Source organism: Mesoplodon bidens, assembly GCF_964165515.1.
Source record: "Mesoplodon bidens genome assembly, chromosome: 10".
NCBI classification, from domain to species: domain Eukaryota; kingdom Metazoa; phylum Chordata; class Mammalia; order Artiodactyla; family Ziphiidae; genus Mesoplodon; species Mesoplodon bidens.
Genome location: NC_138172.1, coordinates 33,115,888 through 33,138,814, shown reverse-complemented (window position 1 = coordinate 33,138,814; position 22,927 = coordinate 33,115,888). Strand labels below are relative to the sequence as shown.

Sequence of the window (22,927 nt, the reverse complement as noted above, 5' to 3'; positions counted from 1 at the left end):
ATAATCTGCCCTCAGTTTCTTCCACTGTAAAATGAGGATGATGCACTTGTAGTTGTGAATAATTTTATATTTATGTATATATGTAAATTATATATATACTTATATCTATATATGGCTACATATATAGCTTAGTACAGTTTATGAATTCAATAAACAACCTCTCTTCATGTTACAATTACTATGAATAGTGAAAAACACCATTTTGCTAGAAAGTACCTTTAAAGGTTATTTAGCAATTCATTCAATAAACTCTAGGCAAGATAACATTTATTTACTTCCTCAGAAAGAAGTCTTTTTTTTTTTTTTGAAAGAAGCTTTTTTAAGGATACTAACACAATCTCCCATCAAATCCGCTATCTGTCTTCCTTCATCTGAGTCCAGTCAGAGAGTCTGTGGTCATTAATTTCTGCCACAACCACTCCCAGGCAACACTCAACTCACTTTCACTGAGCATTGATTAAGTGTGATAAGCACTATGCTAAGGCACTGAGGATACAAGGTCAGATAAAGCATGAGATGTTGTCCTTGGCCTTGAGAAGCTCTTAGTCAAGAGGAAGTGACAAATGTGTAGACCAATAATCAGGACAGAAAGGGATGTGAGCATAAGGGAGCATATACAAAGTGCTGAGGCAGCACAGTGGAAGGAGGCATCGATCTGGTTTGAGCACAAGAAACTCCACAGAAGATGTGAACTTTGAGTGGGGACTAAGAACAAAGGAGAATTTTCCAGAGGCAAAAAGGGGAGGTATTCCAGGCAGGGTAAAGGACATGACTAAAGTCTGGAAGTGTGGAAAAACCATGGCATGTTGGGTAGGAAAAGAATACACCATCAAGAGTGGCAGGAGGTAGCTACAAAGGTGGCAGTGCTCATCAATAAAGGACTCAAATGTCATGAAAAGGATGTGAACTTCAGAAAGTGATGTAAACACTGTTTAATACTGTATGTTATAAACCACGCTTATGAATGCATTCTCAGAGGTCCATGAGTTTCATAAAAATTTGAAATTTCTTTGTTTTAATTTTAATGATAATAAAAATAAAATTATCTAAAATTAAGACACAACTTTTATCTGTGCTGACAATTTGTTTCATTCATTCATTCAAAATATATCTATTGAACATCTACTATGTGCCAGGCACAATACCAGGCATCAGAGATATAACAATGAGCAAAAGAGACAAGTACCTGACCTCATAGAACTTAGAATCTAAAAAGGGGAGACAATCAGTAAACAAATAGAAGTATAGCATATCAGGAAACAGTGCTGATAACCCTAACCCTAACCGATAAATAAAACATGAAAAGGGTAAGAGGGTATTAATTTCATGCAGGATAGACAAGTAGTCAGTCATACTTCCTCACCAATGTGACATATGAGTAAAGATATTTGAAAGATATCTTCAGAAAATAAGATTTATTTTCCCCACGGTTGTCACAAACATTCTTAAGGGTCTATAAGAACGTTTTCTTATTTTTACTTTAAAAGGGACACATATACTAAAGTTTGGGGGAGACATAGGGGTGGATATTTTACAGTTGGAAGATAGCCTGAAAGGAAGATTAGAGGCAGAGAAGCCAATGAGGAAGGTATTGGAATAATCCAAGTTACAGGACAGGTAACTATAAACAGAAGGAAAAGCTAGAGAAAAGACAAAATCAAATGAAAATACAAAAATACCTCTTTGCATGCATAGATGACCATGCATGAAAGTAAGAGAAATCCTTGGGAGCCAAAAAAAAAAAGGAAAATTAAAAATCAGATTAGTGAAAGGAGCTGAGGGTTTGTCTGTCAAGGGCTCAAAGCAGGGGCAGAGAGAGTGAGCTTGGGTTAACAGCCTTAGAAGCGTGCCAGAACAGGCTCTGGGCAAGTTAAAGCTGAGACCCCCTCCATAAAACTGGATCTGTGAAATGGTAGATGACAGCCTGAATTCTGGACTCAGGACAAAATAAAACTAGTTTCTCCAAGGGTCTACCTTCATGTGAATATGGGGTTCACTTTCCAGTGCCTAAAGTGGAGAAATAAATATAAAAATGATCCCAAAGTGATACCTGCAAAAATAAATGCTCTGGAAGTACAGTCTTTCAACCCAGATCATGCAGAATCTCAAAGATCAAATGATATTCAAAGAAAGAATGACTAAAAATTTTCTAAAATTCATTAAAGATTGAGGGAAGCAAAATATATCCAAACAAGATAAGTAAAATTAAACTCACACCCAAATATAGCAAAGCAAAACTACAGAACATCAAGCATAAAGAGAAGGTTTTAAAAGCAACCAGAGAGAAGGAATAGATTAACTGCAAAGGAATAATGCAAGATGACAATAGACTTCAAGGAAGTAACAATATTATTTCAATAACAAAAGATTGAAACTGCTAAGAGAACACTTTCAACCTTAGAATTTTACTCCCAGGGCTTCCCTGGTGGCGCAGTGGTTGACAGTCCACCTGCCGATGCAGGGGACACGGGTTCGTGCCCCGGTCCGGGAGGATCCTGCGTGCCGCGGAGCGGCTGGGCCTGTGGGCCATGGCCGCTGGGCCTGCGCGTCCGGAGCCTGTGCTCTGCGGCAGGAGAGGCCACAACAGTGAGTCCCGTGTACCGCAAAAAAAAAAAAAAAAAAAAAAAGAATTTTACTCCCAGTTAACCTGCCATTCAAGAATGAAGAGAAAATAAAGGTATCTTGAGACAAAAACAGTTTACCACTAACATAATCCACCTGAAATAGCAGTGTGTTATATACTAGCTCATAAGAGCCAAATTTTCTGGACTCTTGAGAGTCAGTTGACAATATGTTGGTTACTTGAAATCAGCCATGGTGGGAGTATTTACACCATGGAAAACAGCAAACACTAAAAATCAGGCTCTTTTGCCCTCAGGGAACCAGCTGTTAAACATTTACCAGCACACCACGAACGTTAAGGAACTTCTAGAATATGTACTTCAAGCAAAAAGAAAAATCTAGAAGGAAGAATTGATACAAATGAAGGACAGGTGATCAAATAAATATGGTAAATGTTGTAATTCTAAGCACTGATTATATAAAACAATAATAATGATGACAACTAACTTGGACGGAATCAGGAGTTTATCAATCAGGTGATCAAATTATGCTGTGGTAACAAACCCAAAATCTCTATCGCTTAAAACAGCAAATGTTTATTTCTCACTGATACTAAATATCCTTCAGAGGTTAGCAGGAGGACTCTGCCCATTGTAGCCCCCCAAGGACCTCATCTCAAAACTTTCTTCAACAACTGCTGCAGGTCATATGGTGAACTACACACTAGCTCTTGAAGCTTTCTGTTTCTCATACTTCATTGGCCAAAGCAAGTCACATGGCCATGCCTAATTTCAAAGGGGACTGGAAAGTACTCAATACAACACTATCATATCCCCAGGGAGATATATAAAGAAAAACATATAAGACTGGAGGCAAATGGTTGGTGTTAAAATATTCCAAATTCTTCATGGATTTTTTTTTTGAGAAAACTAAGATAAACAGGTTAACTTTAGAGAAAACTAAGATAAACAGGTTAACTTTAGACTTGAATTCAAGTGCACATGTTAAAATTCAAATGTAATAGTTAAAAGAATAGAGAATATAGCTTCCAAATCTGTAGGAAAGGAGAATAAAGAAAATGCAAACAATCAAAAAAAAGACAAAATTGACCTAGAAAAGGGAGAGCAAATAGGAAGCACAAAATAAAACAGTGGAGGGCTTCCCTGGTGGCGCAGTGGTTGACAGTCCACCTGCCGATGCAGGGGACACGGGTTCGTGCCCCGGTCCGGGAGGATCCCACATGCCGCGGAGCGGCTGGGCCCATGAGCCATGGCCGCTGAGCCTGCGCGTCCGGAGCCTGTGCTCCGCAACGGGAGAGGCCACAGCAGTGAGAGGCCCGCGTACCGCAAAAAAAAATTAAAATAAAAAATAAATAAAAAATAAAATAGTGGAAATAAATCCAAATATATCAGTAATTACAATAAAAGTAAATGGAATAAACTTACCACCTAAAAGGACAGAAATCATCTTTTGGCATTTTTTAATGCTGCTATATCTGTTTATAAGCAATATGCCTAAAACTTAAAAACACAGAAAAGTTGAAAGTAAAAGGATGGATTCAGAACATAGGCATGAAATCACACAGGCATGGAAGCCACAAAACCTCAGGCAAATCCCTTAACCTGGGGGAGTGGCAGTTTCCTCCCCTGTAGGATGAGCTTTACAATGTTACACTAGTTCCACATATGAACCATGTTACAAAGTTCACAACACTTCACAATGTTATTAGGATAAGCTGTGTGTAAAGTGCTTCTAACAGGGCCTGGTTCATAGCAGCAGCCTGGCAAATGATAAGTTGTCATCTTACTAATCCTACCTGCCCACACACAGTCAGGTAGTGTTTGCAAACAGGACTTCAATCACTCTTCCCATCCCTATCCTCATGTACTTTTGTAATGTAATTTTGCTTCCACTCCCATCAAGAAGTCCAATCTATTTCTCCACCCACTGGGTGTCTTTTGATTAACAGAATTCAGAGGTGATGTCTGTGAGTTCCAAGCCAAGGCCTCAAGACAACTTGCCACTTCACTTTCATCCTCTTGAGGCTTCAGCTTCCAGCCAAGAAGGAGTTACAGAGACAGAATAATTTTCTCGCCTGAAACAACTAATAAACTAGACAACATATAAAACAATGGTTTCAAGAATAGTAATCCCTGACTTCCCTGGTAGCACAGTGGTTAAGAATCCGCCTGCCAATGCAAGGGGCACAGGTTCGATCCCTGGTCTGGGAAGATCCCACGTGCCGTGGAGCAACTAAGCCATGTGCCACAACTGAGCCTGCATGCTAGGGCCCGCAAGCCACAACTACTGAACCCGCGTGCCACAACTACTGAAGCCCAAGCTCCTAGAGCCTGTGCTCTGCAAGAGAAGCCACCACGATGAGAAGCCCGCGTACCACAATGAAGAGTAGCCTCTGCTTGCTGCAACTGAAGAAAGCCCACGCACAGCAATGAAGACCCAACGAGGCCAAAAATAAATAAATAAAATAAATAAATTTATTTTTAAAAATATGTTAAAAAAGAATAGCAATCCCTGAAAGATGGGAATCAAATGAGGTGAGCACTATAACTGCCCCAGTCTATTGCCTGAAGACCATGTCCAGGCTGCAGCACAAGGAGGAGAATCCCAGGCAAAGACCTATAGTCTCCCTAGTTTGGGAGGAGTCTGAAAAAATCAAGGCAACTAAAGTTCACAGGGCAGAGAGCTGCAGAGGGTCCCCCTTGAGTATTCAGCTATTAACCATCAAATGTGTGTGAATAAACTGTGTGAGGCCAGGGAAAGAACCACCCAAAAGGACAGAGGAAACCATTGGAGCTCAGACTTTTGCCCTCTTGATATTAAGCCCAAGATACCCTCTTTAAGACTACGAGACCATGAGAAGAAAGACCCAAGCAGGGGCTTCCCTGGTGGCACAGTGGTTAAGAATCCACCTGACAATGCAGGACATGGGTTCAAGCCCTGGCCCAGGAAGATCCCACATGCCGCGGAGCAACTAAGCCCATGCGCCACAACTACAGAACTTGCACTCTAGAGTCCGTGAGCCACAACTATGAAGCCCGTGTGCCTAGAGCCCATGCTCCACAACAAGAGAAGCCACTGTAATGAAAAGCCCTCAACAAAGAGTAGCCCCTGCTTGCTGCAACTAGAGAAAGCCCACATGCAGCAACGAAGACCCAACACAGCCAAAAATAAATTAATTAATTAATTTAAAATAAAAAAAAAGAAAGACCCAACCAAAAGGCAGCACCAACCACCAAACATGTGACAGAGGCCATCTTAAACCAAACAGCCCTGTCGAATCACCAGATGACTGCAGCCTCATGAATGACCCTAGAAGAGATCAGCAGAAGAACCACCAAGCTGAGCCCAGCCAAGTCAGGCCAAAATTAATGATCCTCAGAACCATAAGCAAATAAAAGTATTATTTTAAGTCCCCAAGTTTGGGGCTGATTTATTACGTGCAATAGATAACTGATATAAAAGACGCCTAAAACAATGTTGTATATACAGAAAAATGAGCAATAAACGTCCAGTAAATGGCCCATCCCTGCCTCCCACTGGCATAACCAATACCTAAGGGCAGCCAGCCCCAACTACAGCAAGAGTCATAGCCTTCTTGCAGGAAATTAAAACCATTCTGGAAACACGTTCTGAATCAGAGAATCGGGAAATATCACAGCTCAAATGTCAAATATACTGTAAAACACTCCCAAGAGTCTGCTGATGGAAATACCCGCTTCTTCCTCTTGTTATCATGGAACATTGAAGATAGCCCTGCTCTTACCCCTATGTCAGGGTAGTCTGTGGGCCTCCTATCCCCAGCAGCAGCCATCCCCAGACACAGCTGAACAGTTCACATCTTACTTGTGGTGAGTCACTTAGCACGCTTCCTGTCCCTCAACAATAACTACACTGGATGCAGCATGCTGGGCTATTTTAATCCTTGAGAAAGAGGTCAGAACGCAGAGATTAAAGGATGACTAAGGAAGCAGCTTTGTGGTAGTGATGACAGAGGAAGCTGGCTTTACATTTATCAAGACCCTCCTCCCCACCATGACTCACCCTACCCTGGTGGGGAGAAATACCAGCTGCAGTCTCAGGAGCCAATAGTCCACAAGATAGTTCAAAACTCTAATGAGCTTTTGTGCATCTCCAAGTCAGGCTGCTTCAAAACGAGCATCTGTCTGCTGCCCTTGGCCACAGAGGAAAATGACAAGCCAGGAGTTCATGCCAATCTGAAAAGCCCAGATGAGCCTTAGACACAAGAGCCTGTTGGAAAGTTAAAAATTAAAAATCACCCCGGGCCCCTGGCTACCTCTGAGACCTCATTTCCCACCACTCTCACCTTCACTGAATAGACTACAGCTACCCCAGCCTCCTTGCTGTTCCTCGAGCATGCCAGGCACACTCCTGCCTCAAAGCTGTTTCTCTCACCCTTCCCTCTGCCTGGAATGCTCTTCCACCAGATGGCTGAATGAGTCCCTGTTTCCTCAGGGAGGTCATCATGACTACTCCATCTAAATCAGGCCCCTCACATTCACCCTGGCATTCTCTATTCCCTTACCCTACTCTTTCCCCTCATACCACATAGCATCACTAGACATTACCACCATCTATCTATCTTTAACTAGTGTGTCTATCTTCTAACTAGACAGGAGCTCCGTGAGGGTAGGGATTTGACTATTTGTTAAAAACTGTACATTCAGTGCCAGAAACAGTGCAACACACCTAGTAGATGGTCGATAAATATTTGTTCCATAAATTAATTTATTAAACATATGATGTCCTCCATACATTATAAATGTATTGTCAATAGTGCTGTGTGTGGCTCATGAAAATTAAATTACAAGCTCTATAAAGACAGATGCTATACTTGTCTTGCTCACTTATGGACTATATGTAAAAAGAATAACTAACACTTAAAAAGTGCTTACTCTGGGGCTTCCCTGGTGGCGCAGTGGTTGAGAGTCCGCCTGCCGATGCAGGGGACACGGGTTCGTGCCCCGGTCTGGGAAGATCCCACATGCCGCAGAGCGGCTAGGCCCGTGAGCCATGGCTGCTGAGCCTGCGCATCCGGAGCCTGTGCTCTGCAAGGGGAGAGGCCACAACAGTGAGAGGCCCGCCTACCGCAAAAAAAAAAAAAAAAAAAAAAAAAGTGCTTACTCTGCATTGAGCCTTATGCTAAGCTCTTTATATGCATTTTCTCACATCTTCAAAACAACTTTATGAAGTGAGTGTGATTACCATCCCCTTTTTACAGATGAGGAAAGTCACAGCTGAGATTTAAGTCTGACTTTGCGACCCAAGTTCTTAACCCCAATGCTACGTTCCCAGGTAAGAAACAGAATGAATGAATGACTGGATTATGAGCTAGAGATGTTCATCATGACTTGCTCTGGTCACAGCCTACTCCAAGCAACTCGGTCCATCCACAGCCAAGCTCCATGTCAGTTGGCCCTGCTCCTGCCCCCCCCCACCAATCCAGTGGCTAAATGGACCAAGGAATAGGCCTCTCACCCATGGCCTAACTGGGCCATCATACGTCTCTCAGAAAAATGGAATTGGAAACTGAGAGCCTGAGGCAGTCAACAGAGGAAGCAAAGTTGCAAAGATTTCCTCAGGAGGATATGGGGCTTTGACAAACCGAAGTCGCAGGGAAGCCCAAGTTCTGAGGAAGCAAAATAAACATGGAGAAGGCTGTGGAAGGTAGTTAGTAAAGAAGGCAGAATAGGGCAGGAAAGCCATAGAAATGCCCAAAGGAAGAGCCAACTTAGATACCAGCAGTGCTTCAGTTTCAGCTCCAGTGAACCTCTGGTTTCTTTCTCTTGAGGTAGCTCGAACAATCTCAACTTACCCAATCAACCACAGTGTAATAAACTGGCCAGGCTAAACTATAGGATGAGAAATGGCATTCTTATCCAAGAGGACCCTCTCTGGAACCACACTGAATTGCTTACTAATCCTGGACATGTAAGAGAGAGCTAGGAGAGTTCCAGATTTCAGATTTTTCTCCCTCCACCACTCCTGACCTTCAAGGTCACCTACTTCTGCTGCTCTTGGCTATTTCTGGCCAGAAGGAGAGCTCCTGTGGCTGTGCATAGCCAGGCTGTTCAGTAGGTTCCCTAAGCAAAGCTTGTGGGCCTCTAGTGACTCATCTTTCTTTCTTTATGCCACAGCCCTCTCGTTCTCAGGAAGCAGCAGCACAGAGGCTGTGTCAGGCCTGCTCCACTTCTCCTTGACTCCTTTGTTCTCTGAGAACTCTCCTCACTCATGAGTTCTTTTCTCGAGGGTCCCATGATCTGTTTCTGCGATCTGGCTTTCTTCTGGTGAACCTCAGTCCCCCAAACCAGGGCTGCATAGGTCTAGATTCCACTTATGTTAAGAGCTCAAGTTCTTTCCCCACAAATGTTCCATGACACCTGGGCAGCCTGGGAGCATACAAAGGGAGTGCTGCTGCCTAACGCTGCCTGCTGACCAATTCAACTCAGCCCCAGTCAAAATATCCCCTTAGAAGACCACTGAAAGATAACGGACCCCTATTTACATCTCACTACTCTATAAATACACATCCGTGCTGCCGTCTCAAGCGACACCAAATTCCCTCGAGAGAATCAAAGAAACACTAACCAGAAGGAGCCTAATTCATTCCTTCCAGTCTGGGTATGATGAAACTGAGTTATAACAAGGCAAGGAGGAACCCCTCAGGCCCAAATAAGCCAAACATGAGTAAGGAGAATCCCTTTGTAGGTCTACCCTCCTCAAAGCACAATGTGGTTTAGTTCAGAAAACACTAACTGATGGCCAATATCAACAGTGTTCTACAGGAAGCTATGACCATACGAAGATGAGTAATATCCTCTTCAAGGTAACTCAGTGGGAGCGAGACTGACCCACATATTTATGTGATAAGATAAGAATTTGTACATGTTATACGTGAGGCAGAAATAAAGTGCTACAGTAACCTCAATCAGGAGTGTAAAAAATATATATGACCAGAAAGGGCTCCAAGGAGAAGGTCCTCATGCTTCCAGTCTCAGCTTGACTGTTCCCTCCTCACAGAGGCTTCCATGACCTCACAGGCTGGGGTTGTGCCCTGGCTGCACAACCCCACAGCACCTTGGTCTTTCTTTCACTTCTATAAATGATTCATTTTCCGTATTTTTGTCACTAGATGCAAACTCCACAAAATCAGGAATCTCATCCTCAGTATCTCCCAGAGCGCTTGACACACTATAGGTACACAGTAAAGAAACATATGTATATGTGCATGTGTGTATGTATATGTGTGTGTTTGTGTGTATAATGAAATGAGTAGTATATACCACAACCATATTAGAGAAAGAGAAGGTACAAATGGGGATTTTCAGAATAGCCTTTGCAAAGGCAAAGAAGAAACGAACAGAATAAGAAAAAAGAGGCAAAGCAGGAGGGTAAATAATAATAGCATCAAGTAACATTTACCAACCCCTTACAATAGCTCCGTGCATGGATTCTCTCATTTAATCCTCCCAGCTGCTCTAAGAGGGAGGTAGTATTATTAGTCATGTTTTACAGACAAGGAAACTGGGGTAGAGAGAAGTCAAGTGATCACACAGGGTTATACACACCCAAGGTCACACACTGAAGAGTAGGAGCCTGACTGGAACCCAATGAGTCTGATCTCAGAAGCTGAACTCTTCATCACCATCTGACACTGAATTTGAAAAAGAGCAGTAGACTTTGTGAGAAGAGAGAGAAAGAAGCCCAGATTTGGTGTTTGGAAAAGTACAGGAACGTCTCCTCTGAGAGCTAGCTTCTTGAAGGATGCAGCTCCAGCCACCGGCATCCTAAAAGTAATTCAAATAAAAATGGTGGAAGAGCAGAGCAATAGACAAATCCATCGACATCAAAGCTCAGATATTTCCCTGTATCTTCCCAACGTGCCTTCCCCTAGCTCCCCCTTGGTCACCTTCTTTTATTTTCCAATAAAAAGACATTTATGGATCCTGAAAATAATCAAAAGCAAAATATTTTTTACAAATTATAACATGGGAAGTAGACTTCTGATATTTAAAAGATTTTGTTATGAACAGACTAAAGTATAAATTCTATTTTGAGAGAAGGCTAAGGATTTATTTTTTACTCTTTTACCCTAACTTTATTTAGAACATAAATCAGAAACAAATCCAGTTATACAAAATGTCCAACAATGAAAATCATTCGGCACAATAGGACTTTTTAAAAATAGTTTAAAGGATCTTCCAAAGCAATGACTGATTAAATAATTGTCTGATATTTAAAGTAAGCCAATGACTTCTATGACTTGCTAGCTTTCAGTAGATTTTGAAGATCCACCATAACCTGAAGTGGATACAACTCAGTTTTCTGTTTTGTAAAATATCCACTTTACTACCTGGTTTCCTCCAAAAGAGCCAAAGATAGGTAGCATATTCTTTTCATCCACTCCCTTTTCCTTTCAAGCACACACTTGTGTTAGAAGCATCTGGTTGTAACCACAAGACAGTTATACTTTGGCTGCCAGCCATTATCATTATTCTAAATAAATTCCTTAAATGGTTGCTAACCATCTTCCTATCTCCAATCTATAAGCTGATAGGAACAAAGTAAGAAAAATATTACTCTTTTATTTATTAATTTTTGAATAAACAATGTTATAAAAACTCCAGTGGGGGCCCAGTCTTGGCCAGCCCCCATACTTTTGTGAGTTTTACCCCAAGGAGCCCTATCAGGCTTTCACAATAAAGCCAGGAGAAAAGTCCTTTGGTTCTTCCTGCAAGGAGGCTGGGGAAAGCAGTCATTATGTATTCCCAGAGCATTCTGTTCTACTTAACAAGGTCTACCCTCAATATTTTACCAGAACCTAACTGAGGGAAGGGAAATAGCCAACTCCAACTTTCTCTAGCCTTCCTGTCTCTCCTAAGAGAGAAAAAACAAAATGAAACTGAGAAGCCCTAGTGAAGGTCACAGTCCAGGGGCACAGGCTCACTAGCAGTCAGAAACCTAATCATAGGACTATTAAAGAACAACTTTAGACAAATTTCTAGTTGTCCAAGTACTTTCACATATATTTTCTCATTTATTGCCATCCTGCAGGACAGTCAAGGAAAAGGATATTGTCCCATTTTGCAGATAAGAAACTTAAGCTCTGGGAGGATGCTAAACATTGGCGTGGCCAGACTTTAAATCCAGGTATTTAAACCCTTTCAGTCCAGAGCAGTTTTCACTAAACCACGTATTCTCCTATATAATTTATAGATTAGAAAGTGTTCACTAAATTACTGGATCAAAACTTAATTACAGGGCTTCCCTGGTGGCGCAGTGGTTGGGAGTCCGCCTGCCGATGCAGGGGACGCGGGTTTGTGCCCCGGTCCAGGAAGATCCCACATGCCGCGGAGCGGCTGGACCCGTGAGCCATGGCCGCTGAGCCTGCGCGTCCGGAGCCTGTGCTCCGCAATGGGAGAGGCCACAATGGTGAGAGGCCCGCGTACCACAAAAAAAAAAAAAAAAAAAACTTAATTACAGTCCTCAACTTATAATACTAATACCATTTATCAAGCCTTTACTTTAGGACGGACACTGTGACAAGTTCTTCCCAAGCATTATCTCATTTGATGCTCACTGTATTCCTTATGAGGGAGATATTTTACTGCTTGGCCCATTTTCCAGTAAAAGTCTCAGGATCATAAAGGCCCAAGGTCACACATCAAGCAGGGGTAATTAAAAGGCGAGCCCTTAACCACGTGTGCTTCATTCTAATCATGGCAGGTGGCAAAGACTCCCTCCTTGATTAAACTTTGATTAGGCTCCTCTGAGCACTCTCATCAACTAGACCTCAACTTGGCCTCTGTCCTGTCCTTGCCAGGCCTGCAAAATCCAGTCTTAACAAGAACCTGTTAAGTCAGTTTAAAGAGAATCCCCCACCCTAGGTATCTGGTGATGTTCCTCATCCTCCTCCTTTGAGGTCTAAGTCCCTGGCCTGCCTTTAGCAAGAATTCTCCTACCCCTGATGTCTCCCCTTAGTAATTTTCCACCCACTCACCCCCTCACTCTGCTCATTGGCTATAACCTCCAGCTGTCTTTGCTGTACTCCAAGTTAAGCCCCATCTCTCTCCTCTAGTGCAATACCCCTATTGCAGTAATCTTGAATAAAATCTTCCTTACCATTTTAACAAGTGTCAGAATAATTGTTTTGTGAACACAGGAATGATACTCCAACAAAATAACAGTTCTCAGGAGCTTCTGGAACCAAGTTTCTACCATGCAGAAGACTCTGAAGCTTTGTTGACTTGCACCCCACAGGCCTACAAGGCCTATACGTGCCCAGCTTCAAGACCGAAGAAAGAGCCTAGAGTTAGGTGGCAGAGACATCAGTGGTTTAATGGATAGGGGGAGCTTACCGTGTGAAGCAAGGTCCTGAAGCGACAACCCACCCTGCGCGGCAGGGCAGAACACAGCGGCAGCCTTCACTCCCGGCGAAAGGGGGAGGTTACTACTTATAGGGGGAAGTGACGTCAGGTTGGCTCATTGGTTGCCAGGGAAACCAGCAGAGGAGCACACCGCTCATGCGCCTCTTTGATAAGCTATCAAGGCGCAGGTATTTTGATTTAACGGTTAGAACAATCACCAGCTGGGGTGGGGGTAAGTATGTAGGAAGGTCAGTCATGTGAGTAGGGTGTAGGTGAAATAGGCACTGGTCGAGCAGGGGATGTACAGAGAGCAAGAGAACAGCCACTTTGGGTGGCCTCATCATACACACTTGTACATACTAAGATGTTCAAGCACTATTTTAAATCAGTATTTGATGTGATGGGGGGGAAAAGTACAAGAGCACCAAGCACCTAAACATGGGAAGTGAAGGCTGGTAGGCCCATGTGGAATCAATCACACTTAAGTAGCTGCACCCAGCCCAGCCCAGCCCAGCCCAGGCAATGATTTGTAGGCATGCGGCTTTGAGGCACATCAGTTTCTCACTCTCCCCATCACCAACATTTGCCTTCTGGACCCCAAAAGCTAAGAGAGTAAAGATGATGAAACCTCACATCTAGATTTTCGGGGCCAAGCACTCCACTCACAGCCGAAAAAGGGTACTCACTGTACCCCCAAACCCAGATTATGTAAGACCTAATTCATGCTGAAGGTTTACTGGTGAGACCACTCCCATTGCCTCCATTCTGAGCTTTCAGGGTTCAGAAAGCAGAGCAGGGAAGACGGGAATCTAACAGCCGCTTACAAGAACCCTTCTGAAATAGGCTCTGGGGACTGACTCCAGGGGAGAGACTTCCTATATTACACACACACACATACACACACATACACATGCACAGAGTTGCTTTTGCTCTGAGAGGAAAGGTGCTTACGGAGGCATTGTAAACTATTGTCAAAGCATACAAACTCATCTTATCCCTGAGTCATCACCATAAGGATAATAACCATGACAAAAATAATAGCAGCTACTAGTTATTGAACACCTGCTGGTGCCAACAGGGTACTAGTGACTTAGATCATTGTGTTTACTCCTAACAGCCCTGTGAGTTGACTAGATTTTCCAATGAGGAAACTAAGGCTTAGAGAGGTAAAGTAACACGTCCAACAGCACCCAGCACAGCCAGGATTTCTACCCAGATCTGTCCAGTTCCAAGACCAGCGTTCCTTCCACCCATCCAGAAATTCACGTCAGGAATCATTCTATCAAACACATGAGTGCAATGCAACTCAGTACTCAGTGTCTCAGTGTCAAAGCCCTTCCTGAGCCAATTAGTTTCACGTGGTAACACACACCAGCCACAGAGTAGTTGCTCAGTAAATATTTGCTGAATGAAAGAATCTGTTTAGGTTCTTAATATTTCCAGTTTATTGAGGACTATATCTTTTGCCTCAGGGCTCTTCTCACCAGATTTTCCTACTTTGTTTGGTAACAACAATGGAAACTGTTATATCCCTTTGTTATGGACTGAATGTTTGTGTCTCCCCAAAACTCATATGTTGAAATCTAACCTTCAAAATGATTAGGTCATGAGGAGGGTGGAGCACTCATGAATGGGATTAGTACCCTTATAAACAAGACCCCAGAGAGCTCTCCTGCTCTCTCTCTCTCTGCCATGTGAGGCAAGAAACAAGAAAATGGCCATCTACAACCTGGAAGAGGGCACTCACTAGAACTTGTCCATACTGGCACTCTGATCTCAGACTTCCAGCCTCCAGAACTGTGATAAATAAATTTCTGTTGTTTATAAGTCACCGAGTCTATGGTATTCTGTTACAGTAGCCTGAACTAAGACACCCTTTGATCCCATAATTGCACTCCTAGGAATCATATCCAAGAGGATAATCAGAGAGGCTCTTTTATTTTGAGAGACAGGGTGAGTCAGAGAAAGAGAGAAAGAAGAAAAAGAAGAGGAAAAAAAAATTTTAATTCCCAACATGGACACTGCATTTTCCATTTACTTGGCCTCAACAGTAAGGGTATGGCATTTCTGAAGCAAGAGATGAATCCTTTGGAGGAAGTCATGTGTTCATTTCTCACTGAAAAGGTAAAGTTTTCAGTTCATGCTGCCAGAGCCTTTTCCAGTATCCAACACATGGTCACACTTGGTTCACACATAGTAGCCCCTCACAGATAGGATAAAATCAGTTGACTGGACCCATGACCTAATTGTCAGAGATGGTCCATTAAATTCTTATGCTGTCTCTCATCTACAGCTGGTAAGAATGTAAACTGAAACACCCCCTCAAAGGGCAGAGTGGCCATCTGGATCCAGAGACTTAAATGTGTGCCTTCTCTTTGATCTCCTGAGTCCATTACTAGGAATGCAACCCAAGGAAATCATCTGAAAACCAGACAAGGATTTAGGTTGCAGAACATTCTTTGAGTTTCTCATGTTGACAAAATTTAGCAAACAACTTCAATGTGGGATACTGGAGAAATGGTTAAATAAGTTGTGCTTCAGCCATTTGGTAGATTATGAAGTAGAGAATAATAAAAATCCCATCTCCCACATATGTTTTATGGCATGGGTAAATGCTCACAATAATACATTAAATAAAAAAGCAAGACTCAAAACTGTAACACTATTAAACCAATTTTTCTAAAAAATAAAAATTAGGGCTTCCCTGGTGGCGCAGTGGTTGAGAGTCCACCTGCCGATGCAGGGGACGCGCGTTCGTGCCCCGGTCCGGGAGGATCCCACATGCCGCGGAGCGGCTGGGCCCATGAGCCATGGCCGCTGAGCCTGCGCGTCCGGAGCCTGTGCTCCGCGGCAGGAGAGGCCACAGCAGTGAGAGGCCCGTGTACCGCAAAAAATAAATAAATAAATAAAATAAAAAATAGATAAGTTATTTTGTCTTTACATATATGCATATCAAAGACCATAAGGAAATACCAAAATGCTAACTAACAAACGAAAATGCCATCTTTGGCTGCTAGAATTATTTTTTTTCTTCTTTATACTTTATATTTTCCAAATGAACATATATTTTTTTCATCAGAAGAAGAAAACGTAATTTTTTCAATGAATGAATTTTAAAATCTATGTTCACCTTCCAGGAAATTGGTTTGTGCTATCTATAACAGTCAGGTCATCCCAGAGAAGTGACAAATCATTAAAGCACAACAAAACAGAAAATTCTAAAGAATAAGATGAAACACATTCCAAAGTATAACTCCAGTCACTCCCAGGAGGCTTTTCCTTACATTTAGCCCACTCCCTCCCATTGTAATTTAGAATCATTTAACTTGCTTTGTAATCTCATCACTAGTCTTTGAATCCCTAGGGTATCACACAGTGCCTAACACAGAGGAATCACTCAGTAAATGCTTATTTAATCTCAAGAGCAACCATCCAGTGGACTATGGAAGCCATGGTTTCATTATTCCCTCAAATGTTCTTATCCCTCTTCTAGCAACAGTCCCCCTTTGCTTTGGCTAACTCATGCTCCCTCCTCACCACTCAGGTGAGGCTGTCTGTCATTCACAGCCTCCTGACCAGACACAGGGACAGTTCAAGAAGTGGGGATATGGACCAAGCAGGGGCAAAGTTCTTCCCTAAAATCAACATGGGGATATTGAGGGACAGAAGCACTTCCCCCCAACACACCACAGAGGCCAAGATGCCTAAAGCATTGGGGGGCCACCTTCTCCAGATGAAAAGCCATATTATAAAGTCATATCGGCAGGAGGACAAAAGGAGACTGACAAGAAGAGGGAAGGAGGGCTGTGAGATGAACAGAGACAAGGCAAGGGCTGCAGAATGATGTCCAGGTCAAGAGGAGCAGAGACCAATGACAGCAGAGAGAGTTCTTGAAGCCTTGAAACCCCAGTTCCAGCCCTGATGACCCCATTCCTACAATGTAGCCTCAATTCTGTCCTTCCTAGAAATGGTGAGACAATAAATTCCCATTTTTCTTAGGCCAACTTGGTTTAGGTATCTATATGTGCAACCAAAACTGTCCTGACTTCCTGGTGTCTCTAATAACTATAAACATGAAATATTAAGTTAGAATCCTTAAGAAATATTGCATAGGAAAAAAAGCACTGCTTTGTTTCTGAGAGACTAGGGAAAGACCATGCCTGATAAACTTACTTATTAGAATAGCTGAAAACACTTGAGAAGTTGCCAAGCTGATTGATACTGATCTTAAAGTGGGCAATAAAAATCTCTTGTAAAAAATTTGAATGTGAGGAAAGCTTATAGGATTGGAATATAAAAATATATATTTATTGAAGGGTGGCATTAATACTAGCACATTAGGTTAAAATGTGACTGCTAAAAGGTAGATTCTCTACTCAATTAGCAAGAAGACTATTTAACATGCTCACCATTAAAGAACGAACTGAAAACTCATTTCATCTCAAGGTCCCACCTTCTCTCAAGTTAGCACGTAAAGGGTCCATATGAGACACACACATGTCAGTCACAATTCTCCCATGATTTCACCTAAAACAGATCATGATTTTCACAGATACATGACTAGGGGATGGTTTTGAGTCAACTGAGAAAGCTGTAATTAAAAAAAAAAAAAAGTGAGGGGATATTCTGATAGGCAGCAGCTCCAGTGTGCATTATATATAGAGTGGAACATTTTGCCTAAGTGTTATTAATGACCCATAAACCATAAGATGAAATGCAAAACCATGAGCAAGACACCTTAAGCTAATGGAGGCTTGTAAATCAGAAGGCACTGCCTGAAGGAAAGTAGACTGAGAACTAAAAACACATATTAAAAATCCAGATCAAATGAGGCACCAGACCAAAGAAGCCATCTAAACAATAATTAGAACCTAAGTTCACTTAAGTTAGGGTTTACTTGAAAACTGTATCTGAGGATAGAAAGACAATTTTGCCTCTATACTCTGCTGTGAGCCATCCTTTCATTCATTCATTTGCTGAATGAACACACAAGGTTTGCAGCTGTGCACCAAGCATGGGGACACTTGGGGATAAACAGGGTGAGTGGGCCTCAGCCCTCATGGAGCTTACAGTTTCAAAGTAATTAAAACACACTGAGTATTTTTTAAATAATAAGATTAAGCAATTCAAGCAACTTCATTGAAGCTGGGCTCTGAAGGGGAAGAGATGCTAGTTAGATGACAAAGAGTGAGGGGAGAGAATCTCAAACAAAAGAACACCAAGTGCAAAATCCCTGAGGAGAGGAGTAGGGTGTATAAAAGGTACTTAGAGAAGACTAGGAAAGAGAGACAGCACCGTGCTATGGGTAAGAGCATGGACTCTAGCGCCAATGGACCTGTTTGAATCCTACCTCCACCTGACATTTATTAACTGGGTGACCCTGAGTAAGTTACTTAACCTCTCTGTGCTTCCTATTTAAAATAGGAATAATAATTTCTATACAATGGAATTATTAGAATACTGTCTGGCACATGGAAAGGTGTTTAGTAAGTATTGTGGTTGGAATACAAAGAAAAGGGGAGAGTAGCATGAGGCTGGGTCCAAATCACACAGGGTACTGATGAGAAGAAACATAAGCAGACTAGGTCTTTTTTTTTTTTTTTTTTTGGTGGTACGCAGGCCTCTCACTGTTGTGGCCTCTCCCGTTGTGGAGCACAGGCTCCAGATGCGCAGGCTCAGCGGCCATGGCTCACGGGCCCAGCCGCTCCGCGGCATGTGGGATCTTCCCAGACAGGGGCACGAACCCGTGTCCCCTGCATCGGCAGGCGGACTCTCAACCACTGCGCCACCAGGGAAGCCCAGACTAGGTCTTTTTAAAAGATCCCACTGACAGTTATCAGGACAACTGATGAGGGTGTGGTGATGAATGAAGATGTACCAGCCAGCCAGTAAGAAAGTTTCTGTGGTATGTGGCTGAAAAAGAAGAAAAGATCAGTGGGGATAGTGTTGAGGCCTTGGAAAATGTTTATATGACATTATTATTCTATGTGTTTATGATTTCAATTTTATCACTAATGAAAAAAAAGAAACTTCATAGAAAAGCCAGATACTAACACATCGATCTTTATTACTCTAATTCCTACTAGATAAACACATGATTATTTTATAACCTCAGAATTTTAATAGGGGCATGAGAAGTATGGTCAAGGCATAGCCTTGTGACATTTGAGAAAAACAAATATGAATAGACAAATACTTGAGGCAAACTCTCAGCACTAGGACCTGCAGAGCCTGGCCTTAATAGTATATAAGCCAAAGGGGACTAAGAAGTGCTTCAAGCTCCCAGATACCTGCATTTTCTTCCATGTGTTTTCTTCCTGGAAAAATAGGCTCTTTCTTTAAAGAAATGACTGCCAACAGGCATGACCCACATTTGTAGGCAGGAAGGCACGGGCCCACTGTGCCAAACCACAGTTCCCACACTCTGGCTACCAGGTAAACCCCAGCCTTTCAATGTAGAGGTAAGAGCTCAGATTATGCGTAAAATAGATAGCTAGTGGGAAGCAGCCGCATAGCACAGGGAGATCAGCTCGGTGCTTTGTGACCACCTAGAGGGGTGGGATAGGGAGGGTGGGAGGGAGGGAGACGCAAGAGGGAAGAGATATGGGCACATATGTATATGTATAACTAATTCACTTTGTTATAAAGCAGAAACTAACACACCATTGTAAAGCAATTATACTCCAATAAAGATGTAAAATAATAATAATAATAACCTCACCCATTTAAAAAAAAAAGAGCTCAGGTTATGGAGTCAAGGAGCTCAGACCCAGGTTTGGGTCCTAGCTCTACCACAGACTAGTTATGTGACTCTAAGTAAATTACTTAATCTCCTTTGATCCTCAGGACCCTCATCATCTGCAAAATGGAGAAAGCAATTTCACTTGCCCCTAAGGGTTGTTGTGAAGATGACTTGATATACTATTTATAAAGCACTTCTCATATGGAGTAAGCACTTAATAAATGGCAGTTACGATTATTATCTCTGTGTGGTTCCTGCAATGCCACCAAAATTGGGGATTAGAAGAGGTAGAGAAAGAAAACACTGCTGGTAAATTGGTCACCTGTTTTGAAAAACTGGCATATAGACTAATGGCGAAGATATACCTACCCCACACTCCACTACTTCCACTCCTAAGTGTACACCCAACTGAAGCACATCCCACGTGCACCAAGAGACAAGAACAATAAAGTTCACAGGAGTATCATTCATCATAGCCCCAAACTGGAAACAACCCAAATGTCCATCAACAATAGAATGGAAAAATAAATGATGAAATGATGGTACCTTTATATAATAAAATACCACATGGTGCCAAAAAATGAAAAACAGGGCTATACTCAACAAAAGGGATGAATTTCTCAAACCCAATGCTGAATGAAAGAAGCCAGACACGAGAGTAAGACTCGATGATTCCATTAGTATAAACTTCAAAAACAATCAAATTAGCTCTAGTGTTGAAAGATGCATACTTGGGGGGTATAAGAATAAATAAAAGAGATTACCATGAAGTCAGGGTAATGGCTGGCTTTGGGGGGAAGTCAGGGGTTGTGACTGAGAAGGAAAACACGGAGGCTTCTGAGGTTCTGTTTCTAGACCAGGATGATGGTTATATGTATGTGATACTGATTCATTAAGCTATATATTTAGGTTTTGTACACTTTCTGTCTGTATATTTGTGATATTTCACAATAATTGAAAAACTAAATATTCTGCCTGCCCCATCTAATCCAGGCCCTCTTTTCAGGAGTGTCAGAGGATTGAGGAATGTGGTCTATATAGTTAGCTCTGCCTTTCCAAACCCCCTGTCTCCTTGAGCCAAAATCCTAGTGGAGGCTGACAGGAAGGGAGGATGCAGGAGAGATGAGGAGGTGGACCCACCACCTACGACTGTCTAGACAGAACTGCCTAACCTTTGCATTCTGGTCAAGGGATACTTGTGAAGTCAGCCCCTGTCTTGTATCATATCACTTTTGAGATATGATAAAAATGAAGAAAAGTGAATGGAGAAGCTTATAATTAGCACAGGCAAGAAATGAGGGACACAAAGAGAAATGCCACATGGACTATTCATTTAACGTGCACAAAGTGCCAGGACACAGTGATCATTCCAGGGATGACCTAGGAAGGACCAAAGTCCTTCCCCCAAAATCCGACAGGGATACTGGGGAAGAGAAGCACTTTTCTCCCTGAGGCTGCCAAGCTACAAGGATGAGTCTGAAGGGACTTCCCTGGTGGTCCAGTGGTTAAGAATCCACCTTCCAGTGCAGGGGACTCAAGTTCGATCCCTGGTCGGGGAACTAAGATCCCACATGCTGTGGGGAAGCTAAGCCTGAGTGCCACAACTACAGAGCCCACGTGCTCTAGAGCCCGCGCAACGCAAGTAGAGAGAAGCCCGCATGCCCCAACGAAAAGATCCCGCGTGCTGCAACTAACACCTGATGCAGCCATAAATAAATAAATAAATACTTAAGCCAAGAAAAAGGGGATGAGTCTTCTGGAGGCCACTTTCTCCAGCCATGTGGAGGAACCCTTGTCTACATGGAGGACAAAACATGGCTGACAGAAGAGGGAAGGAGAGCTGAGAGTTGGAGAGAGACAAGACAAGGGCCTGAGAACAGTGCCTTAGGACAAGAGGAGCAGAGGCCAGCGAAGGCAGAAAGAGGCTTTGCAAGCCTTGAGTCCCCAGTTCTACCTCTGGTGCCCCGATTTCTGCAACTTAGCCTCGATTCTGTCCTTCCCACCTATGGTGAGACAATATACGTCAGATCTTGTGCTCAATTCTAATAACAGAAAGGTAAATAATATGCAGGACCTTCTCTTAAGGATGTGACCGTTTAATTAGGAAAACAGACATTCCAACAGATAGTTGCACAGCATTATAGGAGTGCACGGAGGTAGAACACCTTAACCAGACTGGAGAAGGAGAGGGAATTGACCAGACTAGAGAAGGAGAGGGAAGGCTACCTGTGAGCTGAGTCCTACTGAATAATTTGGATTCATTAGGAAAAACAGAGGAGAAAGGGTGGTCAAGGCAACAGGGGTGAGGGGCAGTTCAAACAAAGGGAGGAAGGTAAGAAAAGGAACTGGTACAGGGGCAATAAGAGCACTCTGGTGTTGCTGGAGTGGCGTGTGGTTGGCAGGAGAATTCAGGGAGCCGGGTCATAAAGGAGCTGAGAGCCACTTAAAGAAAGGAGTCTGGACTTTGTCATGTAGGCAGAGAGAGCCTTGAAAAGCTTTAATCACGGGAACAATGATTAAACATGGGATTTAATGTTTAAACCCCAACATGGGGTCCACTTTCCCTTTTAGGAAGAACAAGGATATGTTTTCTAAGTCTATGCAGCAGGAATCTCTCTCTTGCACTCCCTCTCTCTCCCCCTCCATCCCCCCAAGCCCCACTTCCTCCCGCTCCAGCCCAACACCCTGATTCTCTAAAACTCCCATCAGCACAGACATGTTCATTTCTTGCATTTGTCACCCTATGATGTAAATAATAAGAACAGCATCAGCTAATGACAAGAGCAGCAGATCAGCTGTCCTGAGAGCTGGGTTCTAAGCCTGCCCCACCACTATCAGTGCTTGAGACCCAGGGTGAGCCACCCATGACTTCCACCCCATCTTCTCCACAGACAAAAGAAGGATTAGGAGATCAGTTCTAGATACCTCGGAGGGCTGTTGTGAGAAATGTGATAAAGTAGGTCAAAAATCACATCCCCAGCATTGCTGAACCTGCCAAAAGACTTTAGTAAAAGTAGCATCCTTATGCAAAATAGCATCACACAGCATAGTTTATTTGTTCTCTTATTAATTAAAGGTATATAAATTCTATGATGTGGCAAATCTATATAAACAAGGCATCCAAATTTTATTTAAAGTAAATTAACAAGAATTTCTCATACCTGTACATGTCTGATATTATATTTGAGGTAATCTCTTTGTATGTATTTTTTTCTCT

General features: G+C 42.6%; 1 protein-coding gene across 9 annotated transcripts in view; it reads right to left on the bottom strand.

Moving 5' to 3' along the window:
* The window catches only part of ERC2 (ELKS/RAB6-interacting/CAST family member 2), a 963,856-nt gene that overhangs the window by 824,085 nt on the left and 116,844 nt on the right, over window positions 1-22,927 (bottom strand). The window contains exon 1 of one of the 9 annotated variants that reach the window (XM_081247678.1): window positions 6,347-6,431. The exons of the other annotated variants lie outside the window; for them this stretch is intronic. Within the exon in view, the coding sequence (XP_081103804.1) occupies window positions 6,347-6,394 (48 nt within the window). The 5' untranslated portion in view covers window positions 6,395-6,431. Of the gene's footprint in view, window positions 1-6,346; window positions 6,432-22,927 lie in introns of those variants that run through there. 9 annotated transcript variants of the gene reach the window in all.